This window comes from Pavona decussata, unplaced genomic scaffold (genome assembly GCF_977016875.1).
Source record: "Pavona decussata unplaced genomic scaffold, jaPavDecu1.1 SCAFFOLD_184, whole genome shotgun sequence".
In the NCBI taxonomy this organism is placed as follows: domain Eukaryota; kingdom Metazoa; phylum Cnidaria; class Anthozoa; order Scleractinia; family Agariciidae; genus Pavona; species Pavona decussata.
The window spans coordinates 1,357,501-1,378,821 of NW_028145593.1; the positions used below are offsets into that span (position 1 = coordinate 1,357,501).

At 39.8% G+C, this 21,321-nt stretch overlaps 4 protein-coding genes across 6 annotated transcripts in view; 1 reads left to right on the forward strand and 3 right to left on the reverse strand.

The window, feature by feature from the left end:
• The window catches only part of LOC146462847 (uncharacterized), a 24,472-nt gene extending 23,286 nt beyond the window's left edge, over positions 1 to 1,186 (reverse strand). For both annotated transcript variants that reach the window (XM_085085138.1, XM_085085137.1), the window contains exons 1-2: positions 1,098 to 1,186; positions 245 to 297 (exon numbers count right to left, since the gene is read on the reverse strand). In XM_085085138.1, the coding sequence (XP_084941264.1) occupies positions 245 to 297; positions 1,098 to 1,156 (112 nt within the window). In that variant the 5' untranslated portion in view covers positions 1,157 to 1,186. The remainder of the gene's footprint in view (positions 1 to 244; positions 298 to 1,097) is intronic.
• The window catches only part of LOC146462841 (uncharacterized), a 166,853-nt gene that overhangs the window by 140,537 nt on the left and 4,995 nt on the right, over positions 1 to 21,321 (reverse strand). Inside the window, exon 4 of the mRNA XM_085085130.1 lies at positions 20,768 to 20,924. Coding sequence (XP_084941256.1) covers positions 20,768 to 20,924 — 157 coding nt within the window. The remainder of the gene's footprint in view (positions 1 to 20,767; positions 20,925 to 21,321) is intronic.
• Positions 1 to 21,321, forward strand: part of LOC146462844 (uncharacterized) — a 239,352-nt gene that overhangs the window by 107,352 nt on the left and 110,679 nt on the right. The window lies entirely within an intron of this gene.
• On the reverse strand, positions 10,110 to 16,848 carry LOC146462849 (uncharacterized). The gene is made up of 7 exons (XM_085085139.1): positions 16,795 to 16,848; positions 15,749 to 16,678; positions 14,958 to 15,185; positions 12,973 to 14,328; positions 12,200 to 12,328; positions 11,515 to 11,614; positions 10,110 to 10,316 (listed from the first exon to the last, which is right to left on the reverse strand). Exons 2-7 carry the CDS (start codon positions 16,593 to 16,595, stop codon positions 10,223 to 10,225), a joined length of 2,754 nt encoding a protein of 917 aa, XP_084941265.1. The 5' UTR covers positions 16,596 to 16,678; positions 16,795 to 16,848; the 3' UTR covers positions 10,110 to 10,222.

Below are 21,321 nucleotides of genomic sequence, written 5' to 3' on the forward strand. Positions count from 1 at the left end.
AGGACAAATGTTACATTAAATCGGTCTAGATGCCGGTCTAGATGGGAAAATCTAGACCGCCGTCAATATCAATTTTAGCCAATCAGGTTCTTGAATTTGATCGTTTCCAGTCCTTTTGAGACACGGCCATATAATAACGACGCATATTGACTAGACCACGATAATATTTGGCAGTCAGTGAAATGTATTGACTAATAAGGTGCATTAATTGTAACCATAACAACAAAACACATTTCTATTTTACCTGGTGTACAAATTTTCAGCAAGTCTTCTAGTTCAATAGGGTCCATGATGGGACTATAAAAGAATTGATCCACTAATAATAATAATAATAATAATAATAATAATAATAATAATAATAATAATAATAATAAGATAAAAATAAGAACGAATAGTTGGCTAACCACCCTGATAAACCCCTGATTTCCATTGTGAATAAATAATGGCAAATGATAGTGAAATTGAACTTTAATTATCTTAAAATTACACCCATCTGTGTTTGTCCCGAATGCCATTTTACTCCTTTTAACCTACAGTAGGTCCAAGAGTGAGCAGAGTCCATCATCTCTGGCCGTCGCATTCTTCCCCTTATTTCGTATGGATGGCTCAGTCTCTTATGAGTGTCTATCCCGCGTTTCATAATTATAAAGCAATTAATCCACTCAGTTACCTGATAACAATATGAATTTAAATAGTCAGCTAACCGCACTGCGACATCATATACCCCTGACTTTAAGAGCTCATGTATAATTAGCTTTAAAAATTTACATCCATGTTCTGTACTGCAAATTCAATGGATATGTGTTAGCCTCAAAGTGCCATTTTAGCGGTAGTGACCTAGGGCAAACTGACGTTATTATATCAAAGGTTATTTCAACCAAATCTGAGACTAATTTTAAATGGCCCTGGGTGCATTACAGACCTTAAAAATTAGAACAATTTTGGCTATTAAGAGACTCAAATTAGCGTTAAAAACCCATTTCAGCCCCCTCGGGGCCTCATTTTAGCCCTAAGGCGAATTTCAGCCTTTCGAATTAGTCTGGCCCTAAATCAGGAGAGCCAAATTAGGTCTTGAAAGAACAATATATTCTACTCACCCGGTGCATGCAGGCCTTGGTTGCATTTCAGACCTAAAAATTAGAACAATTTTGGCCATTATTTAAGAGAGTCAAATTAGCGTTCAAATACTATTTCAGCCCCCTCAGGGCCTTATTTTAGCGCTAATGCGAACTTCAGCCTTTCGGATTTATAGACTAGCCCTAATTTAGGAGAGCCAAATTGGGTCTTGAAAGAGCATACAATATATTCTACTCACCGAATGGACCCCAGTTGGCGGGTTAAATCGGATTCTGTGAGACGCCGTTCACTGTAAATCTGAATGTATTAAGACAATCGACAATGGTGAATGAAGCTAAGACGGCATACGTTATTACTAAATATGAGCAGGAAGCCAGAATGACTTTTTCTTTCATGTCATTTATTTCTGGTTCAAAACTATTTAGAGATTGCTAAATCATCATTCTTAAAATTTCTCGTCAAGCTATGATTATTAGCCATCATCACTTTTAACTGACTAGCTATAATTCAATACGTTTTCACGACCTATCATTACTCACAAATAGCGAAGATAGTTAAAAGGGAAGTCTCATGGCGTTTTTGACCTGTTTGGTTGAAAAATGGCGAAATAAGACCTTCACACAGCTACAAAACAATTTTAGAACAACGAGAGGAAAGAGATCAACTCGATTCTTGAAAAGAACTACTCTTGATCTGTTCTAGCACATTTTGAAAACAAAAATGCGAGAACTTGAAAAACGTTAGCCTAACATTTTTCAATTTTCAATCCGTTCTGTCTCTAGCCAGAGGCACTAATCGACAAATGTATTGCACTAGGGTGATAATTTATAACAAGACTAGAGAATTGGTTTATGTTTCTGTTGACAGAAAAACATTTTTGTGTTTTGAAATGACGTCAACTTCCCTTTTAAAACGCGAGAATCTGATCTCGGAGACAAGGGATTCAATACTCGACTTGGAAGAATTCACTAACAAAGTGATAAATCAAACGAACTGTGAATGGTCATAAACTTTATCGACTTTACTCATGAATTGATAAACATCGAAAGCAAAACGGGTCTTAGTATTGAACCGTATGGAAAAGTATGCGTTCTACGGTCTTCTACGACAATCTTCCCAGACCAAGTGATTTTACTTCGATGATGAGGTGTCGATAGTTAAGTAGTGTCTAATATGAAAAGGTTTGACTCTATATAAATACCTCAAGACCCTGCTCAAGACCAGACGAGTCACGAAGACCTGCTTTGCAGCAAACGCAACCTGTAGAAGACAAAACATATTCCATGATGGATGTTACTTAACTAAAACGTTTTGCTTAGCTTAGCCGCCATGGGACCTCAGCAAGATACCATCAGCCCGCGAGACAGTCGCCATTCATTGGTCTTCTAGTCGTCCAAAAGAAAATTTCCTGGTTGTTTGATAATTTACCAGCGAAGAGATTCAAGCCACGAATCAGAACCACCTACAAGCCTACGCAACCGCTGCGTAACGCCAAACAACACCCGTTTTGCTTTCGTTTTGCACTTTTAGGATTACTTGAACGTAAACGCCTGTAGTCTGCCTATAATGTATAAACCGCCGAGCCTACGCAAGAACAGCGTATATAAACGCCATTTAGGAATTAAAAGGCCTATAAGAGAAAGGTCAATTCAGTGTTTTGCGTGCACGCCCTGCATTGAGATTTTATTTGTAATTTATTAAATAAATTGGCATGGAACGGTAAAGAAGAGTTGCCAAAATGTAAAAGTGCGTGTAGGGTGATTGTTGTTGGAAGAGTGTTACTTTTGTTTGTTTGTTTGCTTGGATTTTGTTGTTGTTGTTGTTGTTTTCTTTTTTTTTTCCCTCCCCCAAACTATACTTGCTACGCAGGCTACGAAATTCCTTCCTCTGCCTTTCTTATTGACTGAGTGGGATGGCCAGACTGGCAAAGATTTTAGCTTGACGTCATGGCGTGCGAGCCAATTATATGTATTTAGCCAACAATTACAATAAAAATGTCAACTGATACACAGGGGAGCAATCTATCCTCCGAAACCTAAAAAGAAAATCAGTTCAATAGAACTGATATTCTAAGCTACATGATTATGTGTAGAGCTAGGGGTCTAAAAAAACCATCAAAACATTTGACAATTTATCCTCTATACAATAGTTTTATCCACGCTCAAAGAATATAGAAATACTTCCATGGAGTTTTGTCTACTGGACTCCAACTGATCGAACGCTGCATAATCAACATACTGAGCAGAAACACGGAGAAACTCGTTGCAAGTGCTCAGCTGATCCCGCTGGAATTGTAAACAAGGTGTGAATTTGTGGTGTCAAGGGAAACATACAATGTGATATCTTCGGTTCTATAAGAGAAGAGACGATTTAAACGGAAAATACTCTGTTTTTAAGGGTTTATTACCCTACAAAAGTGTCAATGATGCGCCATCTACTGATGAGTAATTTGCTTGCAAGCAAGTTCTTGAAATTGTGTGATTTTCAGCACATACTATGGTGTTGCTATGGCAACATTTATAGTTCCAATCTCTACCTGCCTGGAGAAAAATATTACCATTTTTTACATAATAACGACAAATTAAAGAGGCAGCCGGCTCAAAAGTCACAACATCCATGTTATGCTAGGTCTCCTCAGTGCCAAGTAAAGAATGGTTGATGTTTGCAGAACCTAACGAAGGGTATGCTATTTTCTCATGAAAGATATCCGGAAGCAAAAGTGTTGCTATGGCAACATAACAAGATGCATCATTGCGTGTGTTTTTTTGAAGTACATCAAGCCAATATTTCCAGAGATATTGATGATTCTAAGATTTGTATGTTTAGAGAGGCCACTTATGATGTTATCACTCAGCTAACTTGAATAATATAAAAACATAAATATCTCTGAAACGAGAATCTGATATTCTTTTTCATTTCAGTTCATAAGCGCTTTGACTATAACTCGCGTTTACCAGTTATGTATTGCAAACAAATCACGTAACACCTTAACGTTTCACAGTCAAGGTTAACGTTGTCTTTAGTTCTAGTACATAACTCCACAAAGTTCTTCCGTGGTAACGGTCAATTAACTATGTTCATGTTGATGTCGGGAATTTTTTCGAGATTTCATCGCCAGCTGTAGTTAGATTCTAGCGTTTTAACAATCTTCGCTATTTGTTGTTTATGATTTGAAGCATACACCGAAAAACAAGCGAGGAAAGTTATTAACTTGTTTCGAGATAAATTATTGGCGAGTTATCAGTTGAAAACCTATAGCTACATATTAAACGACATCATCTCAAAATATTTGGTGCCACTCGTGATAGCCTCCTACGCATACGCTCTTTGGGCTCGTCACGCATTCCTCCCCCACGTGGAGGAATGCATGCGTGACGAGCCCAAAGATAGGAGACTATACTTGTGTCGAATAACTGCAGTGTTTTGTATAGGTCAGAAAAGCATGTAGTTTTAATTGCTAGGTTATCATGATAAAGAACATTTCAATGTGTGCAGAGGGCACACCAAACTATTCCTTTAGCTTAATATCGGATAAATGCTATGGTTCTTTATATTAGGTTAGGCAGAAATTTTCTTCGAAAGTGATCTACTCTACTTCCTATTGATTCCTTTTCCGCTGGAAACAAAAGAAATTCGAGAAGTCTGCGACTTATTTTACGAGGCAAAGAGAAAAAGGAACTAAACAGAAATAGCTTTCCAAGCAATAGGAAAGAGCGCTAAATGTTTTAGGTCGAATTCCAATTGTCCGTATAGTGTAACAGGAGCCAATATGGTCTATGGAATCCTGACCTTTTCCTGTTTCGTGCAACATTCCTTCGTGGAATACTGTTCTAAGTGTGTTACCTGTGGATAATTTCTAAATTTTGGACCATTCCGAAGGCAAATGAAATTATTGGGAGGTTCTTTTTCAGTCTGAAGCATCGTTTCAATTTACTACATGTGGAAACAATAAGTTTCAAACCGAGGACCTAATTCCTTTAGCTACGTACTGATGGAAAGCGAAAGGACCGGCATCAACATTGCGAGCGCCAATTAAACCGCTGTACGTCTTGGATAACTTCAAAGACAAGTTAAGTCCATGTACTTACCCATGTTGGCGGAGGAGTGTAAAAAGGCTTGGATTGGAGGTCTGCTTGCGGCGTATTCTGAGTGAAGTTAGGATCCTGCCATGACCAAGACTAGAGGCACACAAAAATAAATTAGACGTACATCAAAGTTTAATTCATTCTAAATGCTATATAAACTTAACCTTCCTCAGTTTCGTAAACCCTACCGTTGACTAGCGCATTGATATTAAGCGGCAAAGGGATTTATTGAGAGTGAAAAAATAGCACACGTATTGGTGTATTGGTGTAGAAGATAACTGATTATAACATAGCGCGCGTGCATCCTAATCTAATTCCTATTGGCGTCATCATGGTACATTTCTCAACATACGCACCGCCGTGCGTCCATCCGATGACGTGTGCAAGTCAGATGGGGGAAGCATGCGCGCGCTGTGTTATTAAAAAAACTTTTACAGAGAGACAACACCATAAAAATGTATATTTATAAGAGCTTGAAACTTAATGAAACGTTAAGATTAAACCGATATGAGAAACCATTTTCGCCTTGTTTTTTTTGTACAGAGAATTTTGTATCTAATCTGGAACAAAACCTGTTTTCCAGGAATCATTTACTTTATTTTCACTATGTTATAAAAGAATTGGTTCATGCTTTTAGCTTTACATATATCGAGTTATGGATGCACTTGGGAAGTTGGAGAGCACTCAAGAAGCTAGAGTTGCTCTCGGCTACGCCTCGAGCAACTCTTACGCTTCTCTCGTGCTCTCCAAACTCCTCCGTGCATCCATAACTCGATATACGCACGCTAAGCATGAACCAATTCTTAACCATTTCATACCTTGCATCACTAATGAACTTTGGAGAAGACGACCACACTGAAAAGAAACGAGAAATATGATATTTTCACCAGTCAAAGCTTTTAACTCTGTGAGTCCATCAACGCTGACAAGGAGTAAAGGAGTACGCTTGGATATGAGTAATGTAAGAAGAGGCAATAAAAGTTAAGAAAGACTTCCGAACAGCCCCAACATTAATTATACACGACGGTTTGGGTCGCAAAATACATAAATAATTAATAATGAAAGGGAGGCAAGTTTCCACTTATTCGAATTTTGCATGAACAATGTTAAAATCTTACCTTCCAATTCCTAAGCGATGTCGTCTCTGTTTTTTTTTTATCACGTGAGTTTACGAGCAAGAGCAAGCTATCTTGTAGGTCAGCCGCGGGAGAACAGCGCCAGCGGCGAGAGGATTGGGGCAGTGGCGGGAGAAAGGAGAGCTCTCCTTTCTCCCGCCCCCGCCCCAATGCTCTCGCCGCTGATTATTCCCGTTACTCTTTTCTCGTTGTTTTCACTTAATTTTTTCTTTTTATATTGTGACTCTTTCTTTTTTCCCATTACTTGTTTATTCTATCGTTTATTCTTTTTTCCGGTTACACTTTTTCTTGTTACTCCCGTTATTCCATTACACTTTGAGTTCCCTCATCGTGAAAAGTATAATGTCGTTTAATAGCAAATCGCTAGTTAGTTATGTTGTAGTCTTGTTTTCATTCTATTAACGAAGGCAGAAAATAAAATGAGAAAAAATATAGGTTTAAAAGAAGAAAATAAGCAAACAATAAAAGAATACTTGTAATAAAAGCTGAACTTCCCCCTTAGTCCCCGTCAGTCAGTCAGTCAGTCAGTCAATCAGTCAGTCAGTCAGCCAGCCAGCCAGTCAGTCAGTCAGTCAGTCAGTCAGTCAGTCAGTCAGTCAGTCAGCCAGCCAGCCAGTCAGTCAGTCAGTCAGTCAGTCAGTCAGTCAGTCAGTCAGTCAGTCGACCAGTCAGCCAGTCAGTCACTCAGTCGGTCAGTCAGCCAGCCAGCCAGTCAGTCAGCCAGCCAGCCAGTCAGTCAGTCAGTCAGTCAGTCAGTCAGTCGACCAGTCAGCCAGTCAGTCACTCAGTCGGTCAGTCATTCAGTCAGTCAGTCAGTCAGTCAGTCAGTTAGTCAGTCGGTCAGTCAGTCATTTAGTCGAGCGATAACCTGAAAGTTATATTTACATTAAGTAGGCTCGAAATTTCTATGTAGAGATAGAAGACTTTGGACTTTGAACGTACAAGGTATCGCTTGAAACCACACAAGACACAAAAACAAAACAAAGGAGCTCTGGTGAGAAAAATGTATTCACATATTTATTTAAAAATCATTGGTAATTCTCCCTTCAAATTAAGGTGGCCGAATACAGTTTTTTAGTGTACAGGTGTTAGAAGACGTTATTTGGAAACTATGTATTTCTGGACGCCCAAAATTGGTATGGTGTAAGACTAACTAAGAAAGAATGTATTTTCGTACGACTTGTTGAGCTAAGTACCGTTTCCATGGCAACGCAGCGAGCTATTAAACGTCCATAAATAGTAGGTTTCCTTTATTTTTAGAAAACGTACTCATTAAATTTTTTCCATTTTTTGTATCCAGAAAAACTCACAAAACACTGACACAGTTGCACTATTTTCATGTAATTTTAACAGAGAGCTCTCCTGTAAATATTAATTTTGCATTTTAATGTTTTGTGAAGATACCCTCTGTTAGATTTAGGTTTCTCTTTGTAGGCGAGTTACGCTTTTAGAGAACTATTTTCATGCCAAATTTCACGAAATTTTAATGAGCGGTTCCTTAGAAAACAGTTCATTTCCACGAAAACAACCAGTCGCAATTTTTTGCTCAAATGCGCATGCGTGGCTTTAATTGGGTTTCATGGCAAAGATGAAAAGCATGCAAAAGGTCTTGGTGAATGACTTTTTTGCTCGGAAAGAAAAGAAAAAGAGTCCAGAAACGAGAAACTTAGTTATTTAGGATCAAAACTTAACTTTATTATCCATTTCATGTGAAATTGAGGGATCACTTCATCGACCGCCGTATTTGCGTACCACAACCTTAGCGCGCGCTTAATAGCATCACCAACAGAATCTGTAAAGCGCGCGCAAACTGTGTTCGGCCACCTTAAATAAGATACTTTTCCTCGTACATAATTACGCTATGGGTTTGTGACGTTCAAACTACATGACGCTAATGCTTACATTACAAACATAAAAGCCCATAGCGCTAGACCGGCCACGATAAGGAAATACCAACATGGTCTCGAGTGAGAATGATGCATTACTCAGTACGTGACACAGGCATATTCGGAAAAGAAAATCCGAGTGCTCCTATATCAGGAGTCTAAGATCTTGCGATTTCTAGTTCGGATGCTCTACCACTGAGCTACAGGAGACTCGTGGGAGCTAAGGCCATTTAAACTAGGTTCATGGTAGAAACATCCTGCATACTGCTGTGTCACTCATAGACTTGCTTACAAATCGAGCTTAGGAAGTGCGAAGTGAGAGCTCGCGCCAGGTCCATTCAATGAGAAGCGAGCGAGCGACTTTGAGAAAGTCTATGTCACTTACTGAATAATACATCATTCTCATTTGTTCACCAGTCTTAGAATGTTCCATCAAATTCATTCCATTGCGCATATGCCACCCATGACATTCCAATCCTAGCAGTATGCGGATATTTGTCCCATGAACCTAGTTTAATGGCCTTAGCTTCCATGAGTCTCCCGTAGCTCAGTGGTAGAGCATCCGAACTAGTAATCGGAAGGTCTTAGGTTCGACTCCTGATAGGAGCACTCGGATTTTCTTTTCTGAAAATGCCTGTGCCACTTACTGAATAATACATCATTCTTACTCGTTCACCAGGCTTAAAATATTTCATCACATTCATTCCATGGTCTCGAGTCTTTAAGGGAAACGAAAAATAGTTCGACTGACTGACTGACTGACTGACTGACTGACTGACTGACTGGCAACAGAGGCCGCGCGAGTCAAGCCGCTGGAGACAGGAACAAAAACAAATATTGGAGGCGAATGCCTCAGTGTGGCGTACATTTTATCTTCAATTTGCGTGGTTCTTATGAATAATACTCGCGGCAAAGAAACCACATGGAAAACAATTAAAGATCAATGTGGGTGCGCTCCAGGTTGGCCAGAAAAAAAGGAGAGAGTCTTATCAACAACGTTTTATGAAATTTTGATCCAAGATACTGCTGCTTTTCACGAGCTGATGCGTATCGACGAGCCGCAATTTCACCACCTAGTGGAACTTTGTCCTGTACGTTGTAGAGGAAAGGTCGCGGGAAAAGAGTTACAGGTGGGCTACACGGACAACTCTGCCTGTGGTCGTTTGCGATACTTGTTTCTGTTGCGTCGCCTGCTCAAGGATGGCTACATGTGTTATTTTCATCGTGCACTGGCGAAGTGACAATTCAAAAAAGTCGCAGGCTCGTGCAAGAAAAAAGTGGGTCTTCCAGATTTAGAGTTCTACTATTTCCCAATTTGCTTGTGGCATTTAGTCTCAAGCCGCTCTCTTTTCTCATTATACACTTCCAACTGATAATTATTTTATATAATTTTTGTTATTTGGATTTATGTACGTTACACATTAGTTTTGTTTGACTTTCCTTGAGAAGAAAAGATGGACGACTCATCGTAACCGTTGGACAACAAAAGTAAGTACAGTTGTCTCCCCATCACAAGTATCCATTGACAATACTTTGCTAATCGATGGAATAAAATCACTAACTACTCACACCAATTGTATTTGGCTAACTAGGGGAAATCCATTTCGAATTTAAATTAGTATAAATCTACTAGTGTTCTATCACGAATGCCGTTCCCTGATTGGCTACGCTACTCGCTATCTATTCTGTGATAGATAGTGAGTAGCGGTTTTCAACAAAATGGCGGCCGCTTGGTCGCGTTTTCGAAGTGTCTGCGATGAGGAAATAGATAATTTACTTGTTTAGTTTTGAACGACTAGTAAATTTATACTAAAACAATTAGATTATTCGCTCTCGATTTCTATGCGTGATAGTTGATTCGGGCTTCGCCCTCATCAACTATCACGCGATAGAAATCTCGAGCTCATAATCTAATTGTTAATTAGTTCCTCCGAGGGGAGAGGATATGCTGTGTTATAGAAATGCTTGTGACGAAGGTTGCATTTTCCTCCTTTCTGTTTTTTCTGTAATGGACATTTTGTCCATTGCTGTGCTACTACTAAAATCTGTCTTCAGAAGGGGCAGGATCTTGAGAACCTTTTCCATCAGTAATGCTTTTCTTGGGAGCAGAACTCTGTCCTTCCGGAAGAGCGCTGGAAAAATAAAAGTAATAACGTAGTGAAAAGACTCCATTTTTCCCGCGTTTCGACTAAGTGAACTTCACCAGAAGAAAAAAAATCGCTTTTTCGCTCATTAAAATACTTCACCCTCTCTTGGAAGTCGGGTCGGGAAGTCACTGGTAAAATCAACATAATAATTTTAGAAGGTGCGTGGACCCTGCATTGGTTACATTTTGCAAAGAAGTGCTCATTGTCCTGACTTCAAAACGCTTGAGAAGACTTTGACTACGAGTGTCTAATCAACATGTTTTAAACACTTTCAAAGTATATCAAAACTTAATGACGTTCGATAAGAGAGAGGAGCTTTAAAATGCTTTAAAATAGTGAAGATGCGAGCCAGTAAAAGCTCGGCAATGGCTGAGCCTTGATTCATGAAACACTGATTTCGAAAATAGATTTTTGTAGTCATAGTGGGCATTCACAAGGGAGCTTTGACTTAGTTTCTGTTTACAGGGTCTGCTTTCTGCTATAATTGTAAGAAAGTGACTTTAAAATCTTTGTATGTATTTTGTTTACGAAATGTTTGACGTTTCTATAGGCATTCTTGTAAATTGACGAATAAGCACCATCCCTCAAGTGCCCTCTTGACGTGATCAGAATCAAAGTGAAAATGCTCTTGACTACATCAATACAATACAACAAACCAGTTTTGTCTTTTCTTCCAGTGCAAGCGGTTTTTAACAAGGCGTATGAAGTGTGCAACTATTACAACTTTGTGGATGGCTTTGGCTTTAGAAATGTGCAGGTTAAGTTCTTGTTTAACCCTATCTTAACCGGGCTTTTTTTTTCGGACGGGGGGGAGGGGGGGGGAGGAGGTTCTTTTGAGGGGACAATCACTTCGGTTCGTCATTTTTTACTTGTTTATGTCCCCATAGATCTCGGCGTATCGAAAAGCTTCCTTGGGACTGATTTTTATGCACAAACAAATAAACATCTGGATAATTTCATCCAGCGGATAAAATCTATTGTCAGGAATAAATTTTATCGCCTGGATAGCGATTTACCCACTTGAAAACGTTCTCCGCTCTTTAAACAACCGGAGCCTGCCATGCTTAAGCAAGAATTAAGTAAGCGACCCCCTCCCCTCGATTAAGTCTCTCGTGTCTTATCACAAATTCAAAAACAGCGCTCTGGACGCTTATTCGAGGATTTAGTGTATAAAAGTTCTTACCGTTGACTGGACATCTGATTACTGGAATTCAAAGTGGTTTTGTCTCCAACTACACAGACCTGTCCTGACATGTTATTAACGCTCTGATGTAAGTGTAACTCTGAAACAAGATGGGGAGAAATTAAACAACAAAATTGAAAACGGAGTGGTGTCGAAATTAAGATCATGCATTAATGCATTATGTAATTGACAGGTTTTCTGTAGACGTCAAACTGTCCTGCAGGAGGTTTATCTCTACGACTCAGGTGATCAAGTTTTGTTGAAATTTCGGAAGCAGATTACATTTTGCTGACTTCGATCCCAAACACAACCTATTCTCCTTGCCATACTTGCACATTTTGACATTCTAGTGAATTTTCCTGGATTGTAGGGATCTGCTTCCATAGTTCATGGAGCCACAAGCAAAGGAATACAGGTAATCCCCACCTGACAATATAATAGAAAGCACCATAACTTTCATTTGAGTGGTCTCTTTTTAGGATTCATCCACCGAATCAAAAGGTGTTTCAGCCTTGTATAACATAATAAACAGCACCATAGGAAAGTATTGCTCTGTAGCCTTCATTTGAAGTGTTACACTTTAGGACCCCATCCACAGACTCAAAAGGTAGGACCACCTTCTGGACCGATTGGGTTAACTAGCTTAGTGCTTGCTGTATTTGAACTTGAGAACTACATTCCTTACCGACTTTATCGCAATGTAGTATTTGGAAGTGTTTTTGCAGCTGATCAAAAGCGCCCAAGGTAACTTCTCCATCAGCAGAGGCGGCTGAAAGGGCTGTGCATGCCTCACTCAGCCGTGGAGGTGCCAAACCTGTCCAAAAAAATAATTTAAAAACCATAAATAAATTGAGCAAAGGGAGATATGGCTGAGAGTTCAAATGTCAAAATCTTAAGAAAGTCAAGTCCTCTACACCAAACGTCATCTTATGATACATGAAATATGAAAGTGACCTGGTCAATCATACAATGGTCTCGACCGTTGACTGAGTCCATGGTCGTCGCTACAGAGGTGGTCAAAAAGGCCAACATGTTGATTGAGCCCACGGTCCTTGCATCAGAGCTTCCCGGAGGCAAAATTTCAAAGCCAGCAATTCAAAACTTTCGAATGTCGCTTCAACTTACCCTTTGGTTTTTACCCTCCAAAGCCCCCTGATTATAATACTGTTACAAAATAACATGGTAAATATTTATTCACATTAATCCAACATCGAAAAATAACTCTACATTGACTCAAGAGGGACAGAACTTAAGGAAAGAAGGTGGGTCCGATTACGTACAATCATGGAATTGCCTTCGTCATTGCCTGATAATGGGTGAATCATGGCTGGTGATCTTAGCAAGCAAATCAAGTTTCAAAACAGTGAAGTTGTTTCAATAATTATCACAAGGGAACCAAAGAAAAGGGAGGGTCAGATTGATCCAAACACAATTTACAAAGAAGTAAACTTATCTTACCAACAAGTTGCATTTCTGGTATGCAAGCACCTTCCGCGGAGGAATCTGCAAAGGCCACAAAATCCTGGCTATCAAGCTCCACTGCTTCAGACTCCTGTTTGTAAATCAAACGGAGACTCACTACCGTTTCCCTCTTTCCAGGAACAGTGCGCATGGTAAGGTAACACTGGGTAACCTGTGACTTACTCAGGTCTACCGAGTCTTCACTCAGTTCTCCTGTTAGAACTTGTAGCACCTCCGACAGTTTCTCTTTCTGCGTTGAACAAAGGATCACCCGCAACTTGTCAGAATCTTTGTCTTCCAGCTTTACCATTGCGACGCTTCGGAAACGGCCCATGCATTTGTCAAAACGTTCCAAACTAGATTCAGAGAGCATTATCACAGACTGAAATGCTCCCATTTTCTGAATTTCTCCATCAGTATAGACGCGTGCTACTGCATGTAACTGGAGTTCGGCATCTGGTTCTTTCCTGATTCGAAACCGCTGAGAGAATGTCTTCTGGTGTATGTCGTGTACTATATTTTCGCTGTAACAGGTCAAGGTAGAGTCAGTAAGTTCAAATCGTACCAGTTTTGATGGGTCAGACTTGGAAAAATGAATAAGATTCTGTGCTGCATTGGAAAAATCACGCAAAAAGACATCGTCGGCGAAATCCACCGGATCTAACAAAATCTCCCTGATGTAACCTGAGAATAGTTCCAACCTCTTGTGTAACCTCATGTCTCCTGGGCATCTATGAAAGAACGGCTTCAAAAAGTCCAGCACGGAGAGAATCGCCAGGCTTTTGCCCCACTTCTCAATTTCTGCAGTGGATTGCTTGCCACAATTTTGCAGGCACAATTTCTCAAGAATTTTGCACACCTCACAATTACATTTTAAGACTCTGCAGTCTTTTTCAGCACCGCGAACATTAGACATAAAATGTTCCAGTGTTTCATCAGAGAGGCCTCTCAAGCCATTTTGCACTTGTGAAGTCTCCTCGTCAACAAAAATTTCCTTTATGACTTGAATTAGACCAGGAACAATTGTTAGGAATGTTTGCAAGATGCATTCTTCATCTGCAGAAGATGAGCATATCTGTGTACACCCTTTCGCAACTTCTTCGGGTATCCGTCGATACATGTCGAGACGCATATAGCCAACGAGATCGGTTGATGAGGCTGCTCTTTCAACTCCTTCCGCCGAACTTTCCATCTCGATGCAACAGTCCCTTAGAATCATCTTGCAAAGGGCGTGGACTTTACTGGAGAAATGCTTCGCCAAATCAACATTGTCGTGCTGTAATCCCGAGACCTTGGCTGCAAAGTATCTCAAGTGCTCGACATGCATCTGGCCTCTTTGTGTCACTCGGTAACCTAAGCACAATAAAAATGTAATTACGGTATAACGACAGGATAGCATACAGTGGTGCTCGTTACAAAAAGGGCAAAACAGAAACCGGTCCGTTTCTAATACTTTTTGTGAAAAGAAACGTTCCGCGCAGAAGATTTGGCAGCGATGACAAGTCCTCGATGCGACGCAATATAAAGTACGCGTTATTTTGTCACTTGTGTCCAGGAATGTACCTAACCCTGATTTTGGGTACTTTATATAAGGCAGACCTTTTTCTTTTTCATTTTCATATGACTTCATGTTTGACAGAATTATTTGTGTTTTAGTAAGAATTTAGGTAGGGGACACTTTGTGATGTCTATCATACAGTTCATGTATCTCATAAGCGTGCATTTTTGGACTATTTTATAGCGTTTAATCATTTTGGTGTGCACCAATTGATGACTGTTGCTATAACTCTTCCTACTTGAGAAGCTACTCCGACATTCATAAGTTTTTTCCTTAGACTATTTATACGAATTGGTAAAGAAAAGAAGTCAAGTAAAGTGAAAGTAAAGGAGGGGATACAAATGACACGGCTAGGACTAAAACACCTCCCGATCTTAGGTCTGGCCCGCCTCCCTGAAGAGGACAATCGTTTCGAGAAAATAACCTTGTTTCAAGCCCTCAAGAGCTATCCTTAGAGCAGCAAGATCTTTTACAACATCTTTCTCCTTCAACCAGTACCGCAAAATTACTTCCAGTTGCTCGTCGTCTCCCTTCCACGCTTTCTTGACTTGATCCTGTAACTCCATAGGCATCACGAGCAGTTGTGCAATCGGCATGAGATTGAAAATGTCCCCCTTTACACCCAGTAGGGCCCTCACGTAGCCATGGAGATCTGTAACCAAAAAGTACAAATTAGAAAATTTAGTAAAATAAAGGAACTGCGCCAACTAAAACGCGCAATTCTGCGATGATGACTTCCGATATTCCGTAAGTACCGGGCCTTTGACATATTCAATTGACCGGTTTGTTTTTACGCTGATTTGGTTGCATAGCACTAGTCCAATAAAGACCAATTTACAGTGGGAACTTACGATAGCTCAGTCCTCATGATGACCTTAGTGAAGGGATAGCAAATTCTGGGGGCTTCTAATTTGGACAGTTTAGAGCCTGAAATGGTACATGTTTGAGAAACTAAAAGCTTCTATGACGCTGAGAGGTCCTTCGCTGTTTTGTTGTTATATACGTTTTTCATAATATTTTTTCTTGACCACTCCTAATATCAAAACAACCTAGAAGCAGACGGAGGAAACATCACCAACGATTCCTTCTTTTGGAGTATCATGCAACAAAAAGACCTTGTTACTCACGAATCGGCCAACTCGCCCTACAAAGCTGCATACTAACCATTATCTGGAGCTTCATCGTCATCGGTGTCGTCGTAGTTATCTAACTCACCTAATTCACAGAATTGTCTCTCACTGCTGTGGCCATACTCTCCTTTTACGTTGATTTTCCCGCAAAGAATTCTGACATCTTTAGTGCTCTCCAGGGGAAGCTTGATTACATGTCCTGTGCTCCACCAATGAGAAGATTCTACAACAAGGCTGCGCTGACTGTCGGAAAGTTTGTAGTCTTCGCCAAGACAGACAGACATTTGGAGGTTTTCATAATTGCAGACGCGCTTTTCCTCATGATCATCAACGGAACGTACGCATAATTCCCGAAACCTTTCAGCCACGAGTTGCACCAAAGCAGACGTCTCGTGCTCTCGGTAGAACTCTTCATGGTATACGTCCTGGCTCACAAACAATAGGGCAATTTCGTTGGGATGAGATGAGTCTTTAAGCAAGACTGAGATTGTGTAATTAAATGCCACCAAGTTGAGTCTGGATACAATGTCTTTTGTGCGTATGTAAGTCCTTCTTATAAAGGCTGCGATGACTGAGAATCGTTCAGTTTTGATGTTTAATGCTGCGTGCGTCTCATCAATCTTTGCGTTGTGGGTTATGTCTCGCCAGACGACTTTTCCATTTCTAGTCTCTGTGCCATGCAAGACGACAACCTCGTCACGTGTGAAATTCTTGACTTCGAACTTGCTTGTCAACTCTACTGGTTTGTTGAAGAAGTGCCCACTGGGTTGAAGACTGATTATGGGGGCACAAAACATGACGTCATTTTCAAGATCCTTTTGAACGAGTAAACCACAATGCTTGGAGGGATCCACCAATGTTATCGTTACATTCACAGGATTGTCTACAGCTCCAGGGGGGCACATGAGTCTGACACCCTCTCCAACTACCATACCACCTTCGCTGGTTATGAGTTTGGATACAGCGCTCGTTTTTGTCCACAGTGGCCTTTCCTCTGTGTTAGCTGCAGAAACACCTTGGAGGGTGGAAGAAACAATAATTAGACAACGTTATATGCTAAATAATGAATCGACACTCTTGGAGATCAAAGACGGAAATGCTAAATGGGCAAAAATCATAAGCGTTTGTTACCTTCTGATTTTGGTTACTTTCTCTGTGGATACTTGGATCCCTCTAGTTCAGACTAAAAGAGAAGAGATTAGACATAACCATAGCTCCTCGCATAGTTATCTAGTGTTCTTCTTACATAAGGGACGAAGTCAAATTCAAGTTGGGAAGATGTCATGTAGCTGAATAGCCTCTTGAATGCGCTAACTAACATTTGCTTACCTCTTTAGGAGGATGTGAGCTAATGATTTCGGGTTCTTCTAGTTTTCCTGACGAATCTCTCCCTCCCATCCGAGAGCCCCTAAGAAGTGGAATTAAAGTGATCAAACAGTTCAGAATAAAATCATCCTATTATGTGCTCTAGAAATCACTTCCCTCTTCCCAACCGCTCAAAAGTTACAAAGGAAACTACCATATCACAAACTTCAGACACCAAAACATCGCTTGCACCTGACAAATTATCGTTTCAACGGTCTCTATCTATAACCGTTAAATGAAACTGCGCCCCTGGTCTGCGGGTTATTTTTAGGTAACAAGTACCTACCTGTTAACTGATGTTCCCTTTAAATCGTCTTTCTTTTTCTCTACCACCACTTGAACTTGTCTTGCTCCTAACTTCTCGGCTAACAGATCCCCTGTGTTACCTGCCTTGACGCCACCATCGCCAGGTCTGCAACTACGTGCCTCGGATTCTGAAAGAAAAAAAAATTTAAAAGGGTTGTTCATGAAAAAAATGTCCTTCGTTGACACAACAAATGTTCCTGACGTGTATGAAGAAAAAGGGGGAACTGATTGAATTACTGAAGGATGACCTAAGTATAAAAATACTTACCAAAACTGGAACATATAGTTAGTAGTGAATCAATGTCTTTCGTTTCCAGCATTTTCTATCACTTATTCTATGATGGATAAATGCTACCGCCCTTAATCAGTTGATACTTAACAAAAATTATGGTATTAAACAAATACCTAATCAATGGCGAACAAGTCATGGTCATTTTCTGGACAAATTAGGTTACCATAACAACACTATAAGCTGTTATAAACGCCCTTAATTTGATTTAAACTGTTGCCATAGGGATGCAAGTCAATGTGGTAGGGATGCAAGTCAATGTGGTTGATTGTAATCGGGTTGAACTGGGACCTTAATTTTACACTTATTCTAACAGGTTGATGATGCTACTTTACCGCTCAATATGAAACGAAAACGGACCAGGCAGGTTTCAACTTAACATCGTTATCGTCAATATTTTATTATTTTTACCCAGGAATGGCCCGAGAATAAGTGACAAGAGTTATCTCTACAATCATTAAGATATTCCAGATAAACAGCAATCTTTTGAGGACAGAAGCTCTAAAGTAACATGGATTGCTTTTTATTTTTCAAGGAATCGTTTTGTGCTCAAGAAAATTAAGGCATGGGTCTCTAGTTATTTACTCAAAAAAGCAAGGGGGTGGTCAATCTTCTGAAGTTTTAGCCGTAACGTCGTAAGACTTTGGCAACATAATATGCTTACAAATGTCAACATATTGACGTACATAACTTATGCAAATTAGGTCACGTGACTTCTTACGGATGCAAAATTCAAGAAAACGTTTCAGCAAAAATGGCACCACTTTTTATTGCCTCCTGGGGGCTGCCTGTAGTTTTAAAACTTTACCACTGTTAGGCACTTCATTTCTGTGCCCGGGCCGTTCGAAAAATGTCGTTAATTTTGAAAATAAACGGCTAATTTTACTTTGGAGGGACTGGGAACTAGTAAAAAACGCCGTTTATTTTCAAAATTCAAGAAATATTAAAAAAGCCCGAGCACAGAAATGAAGTGCCTAACAGTGACAAAGTTTTTAAACTACCGGCGGCCTTCAGGAGGCAATAAAAAGTGCTCAAATGTTTTTATAAATGTCTCGGCCGCAACAGGTCACGTGACCTAATTTGCATAAGTTGTGTACGTCAATATGTTGACATTTGTAAGCATATTATGTTGCCAAAGTCTTACGACGTTACGGCTAAATGTTCAGAAGATTGACCACCCCCTTGCTTTTTTGAGTAAGTAATTAGAGACCCATGCCTTAATTTTCTTGAGTGGTAGTTCATGCATCACTGATTTGCTCACCAATACAACAGTAAAAAAAAGCAACATGTTATCGATATCTTTGTTGCTATACCTGTGCTTTCACTGGACGTCGTCGATTCTGTTGCTGTAGTTGGTGTTGTTGTCTTTCTTGTGGTAAAATACTCCAGAATTGATCGCAGAAAAGATGGCCCTCTCTCTAACTCCTGTGAAAAATTTCCATGAGAAAATATGATAAGTTTCTTCATGACTTTAAATTATTCAATGAATAAGTACTGTAGCACCAAACAGTTCATATTTGTGTTTACCTGTTAAGAGGGCCTTAACCCTATCTAGATCTAGACCAGTTTTTTTTTTGGAGGGGGAGAGGAAGGAATTCTGCCCGCGGCGACTTAGAACAAGAACAGCTTTTTGATATTTGCGTAAACGCCATGAAACTTTAGGACTTTTTATGAAATTTATCTGGGAACAATTTGTTGTGGTCGGCTGGTGCTCATTGATTTTGATGTTACAACGGCAACCAATTATTTAACGCTTTTTCTTCAGGAAATGGAAAGTCCCTTTTCAACATGAAGAAAAATCGCTTTTCTTACTGTAACCTTTGTAGTTTAAGCCCATATTAGTCTTCTGTTTATGGTTTTGATTACTTTTTGCTTAAGTTCCGGCGCTTTCTTGAAGTTTTTGGGAAACCCAGAAATCCAAGATGGCCGCCATTTGGGAATTATCCCGTCATGTGACGTCATCAACTTCCGTTGCAAACCTGAAAGGAAACTTCTTTGCACGTACTATCTATCCTCTAAGTCTCATTGTTGTAGCTTTTAAAGTTGCGATGTTATGGAGGGGAATTCCCCCTGGTCCGAAATGCCCGGTCTAGATACGGTTAATCGCCTCAGATATTCGGATTAACTGGTAAAGAAATTCCCAGGTATTTTTGACAAAATGACAGCTCAACATTTAGTTACGCTGGAAAACTAATTATTTTCGTTTCGGAGGGGCAAATATCTAAAAAAAAAAAGAGAGAGTTTTCGTAAAGGCAACAGCAGCTCTTAAATTCGGGTAATAAAATACCGATCCGTAATTTTTTCTGAAACTTTCAGCTAAAGCATCCAAACATGTGAACTCTGAACTTCAAAACTCAACTAACGATTTGCGAGTGTACTGTTATGGGGACAACTGACTGGCCGGAAAACTACAGAAAACGAAAAAGTGGATAAAAATCAGCCAATCACAACGTTTGAATCTGACCTTTCGAACCAACTGAGCAAAACATCTCGGTTTTCTTAGAGGTCCGCTGAGCTGATTGACAGCTGTGGAAAACGCAATGGTAAGTAAATTTCTTGATTTTTCGGCTAAAACATTGGGACAGATCAAGCTGCGTTAGCGTATAAAGAGTTATGCCTTTAAAATGACACATCACGGTCTGGGAACACAGGAGACTGCGTTTTAGTTTTTTCGTCGGAAAATTGTTGTGATTAAAGTATATGCACTTTATTCGTAGAGAACCTATGCCGACAACAATCCAGTAAATAGACATTAAGTAATAACAATGTTATGTTATGTTATGTTATGTTATGTTATGTTATGTTATGTTATGTTATGTTATGTTATGTTATGTTACGGTACGTTACGTTACGTTATGTTTGCAACTGATATATTGTAAACATAACTGGGCTGTTTTTTTTTATTTTTTTAACCGAGATGAACTTCGTGAAATTACGCACAACGCACCGATTACGAGCACCAAAATATACCAACAGGAATATTGTCGAAAATCAGAAAAAAAAATTTATCAATCTCGTTTAAAAACACATACCATCTTCACTTGCGTTTCACTTAATTCAGATTTTTAACTATACCTTGGTCCATTTTTTCGTAGAGGTCTGAAAAATACTCTCGGCTAGAAGGTGGCAACTCGAGATACAAACCTTCGGTGTTTTCTTTTCCTTTGAGATAAACTTCATCATAGAACGTTTCGTCACTATTAGGAGATAAGTTGCTTGGATCTTTGGCTTCCACTGTCGACACATGCTCTTTCTCAAGTTCCACTCCCATTGCAATGTAAGTGTCTTGATTTTCCAGGTCCTTTAAAATAAAAACAGAAGCTTTAGAAAAAAACATCGCATACCTCGTTCACAAGTCAAAGCTGAAATGAGCACCCAGTGCCAGGCGCGGAGAAAACACCTCTAGATCTGGTTAAAGTATGATTTGTTCTGATCGGTTAAAGTGGGTTCCAGAGAATAAGCTTTTTAATCAGTGTCTTAGATTCAATCTATACCTCAATTTATACTAGGAAGTGAAGCACTCAAATCCACGAACAAGAGCTCGAGGAAGAAAGCCAAAATACAAGCAGACGTTTCTACCAAAAGCACAAGAACGAATAACCTGTTCCAGGCGTTCGGATGTTGAACATCCGCGCGAATAAAATTGAAATGCTAGCGACTTATCGAGAGAACGCCCGTGTCGCCCCATCTCCCTCCTG

Coding starts and splice junctions, on each gene's coding strand:
- LOC146462849 (XM_085085139.1), bottom strand. CDS start 16,595: ATGGTAGTTGGAGAGGGTGTCAGACTCATGTGCCCCCCTGGAGCTGTA. Junction 15,186..15,748: donor GAGACAATTCTGTGAATTAG/GTGAGTTAGATA, acceptor TTTTGGTTACAG/ATCTCCATGGCTACGTGAGG. Junction 11,615..12,199: donor ACTACATTGCGATAAAGTCG/GTAAGGAATGTA, acceptor ATCTTGTTTCAG/AGTTACACTTACATCAGAGC.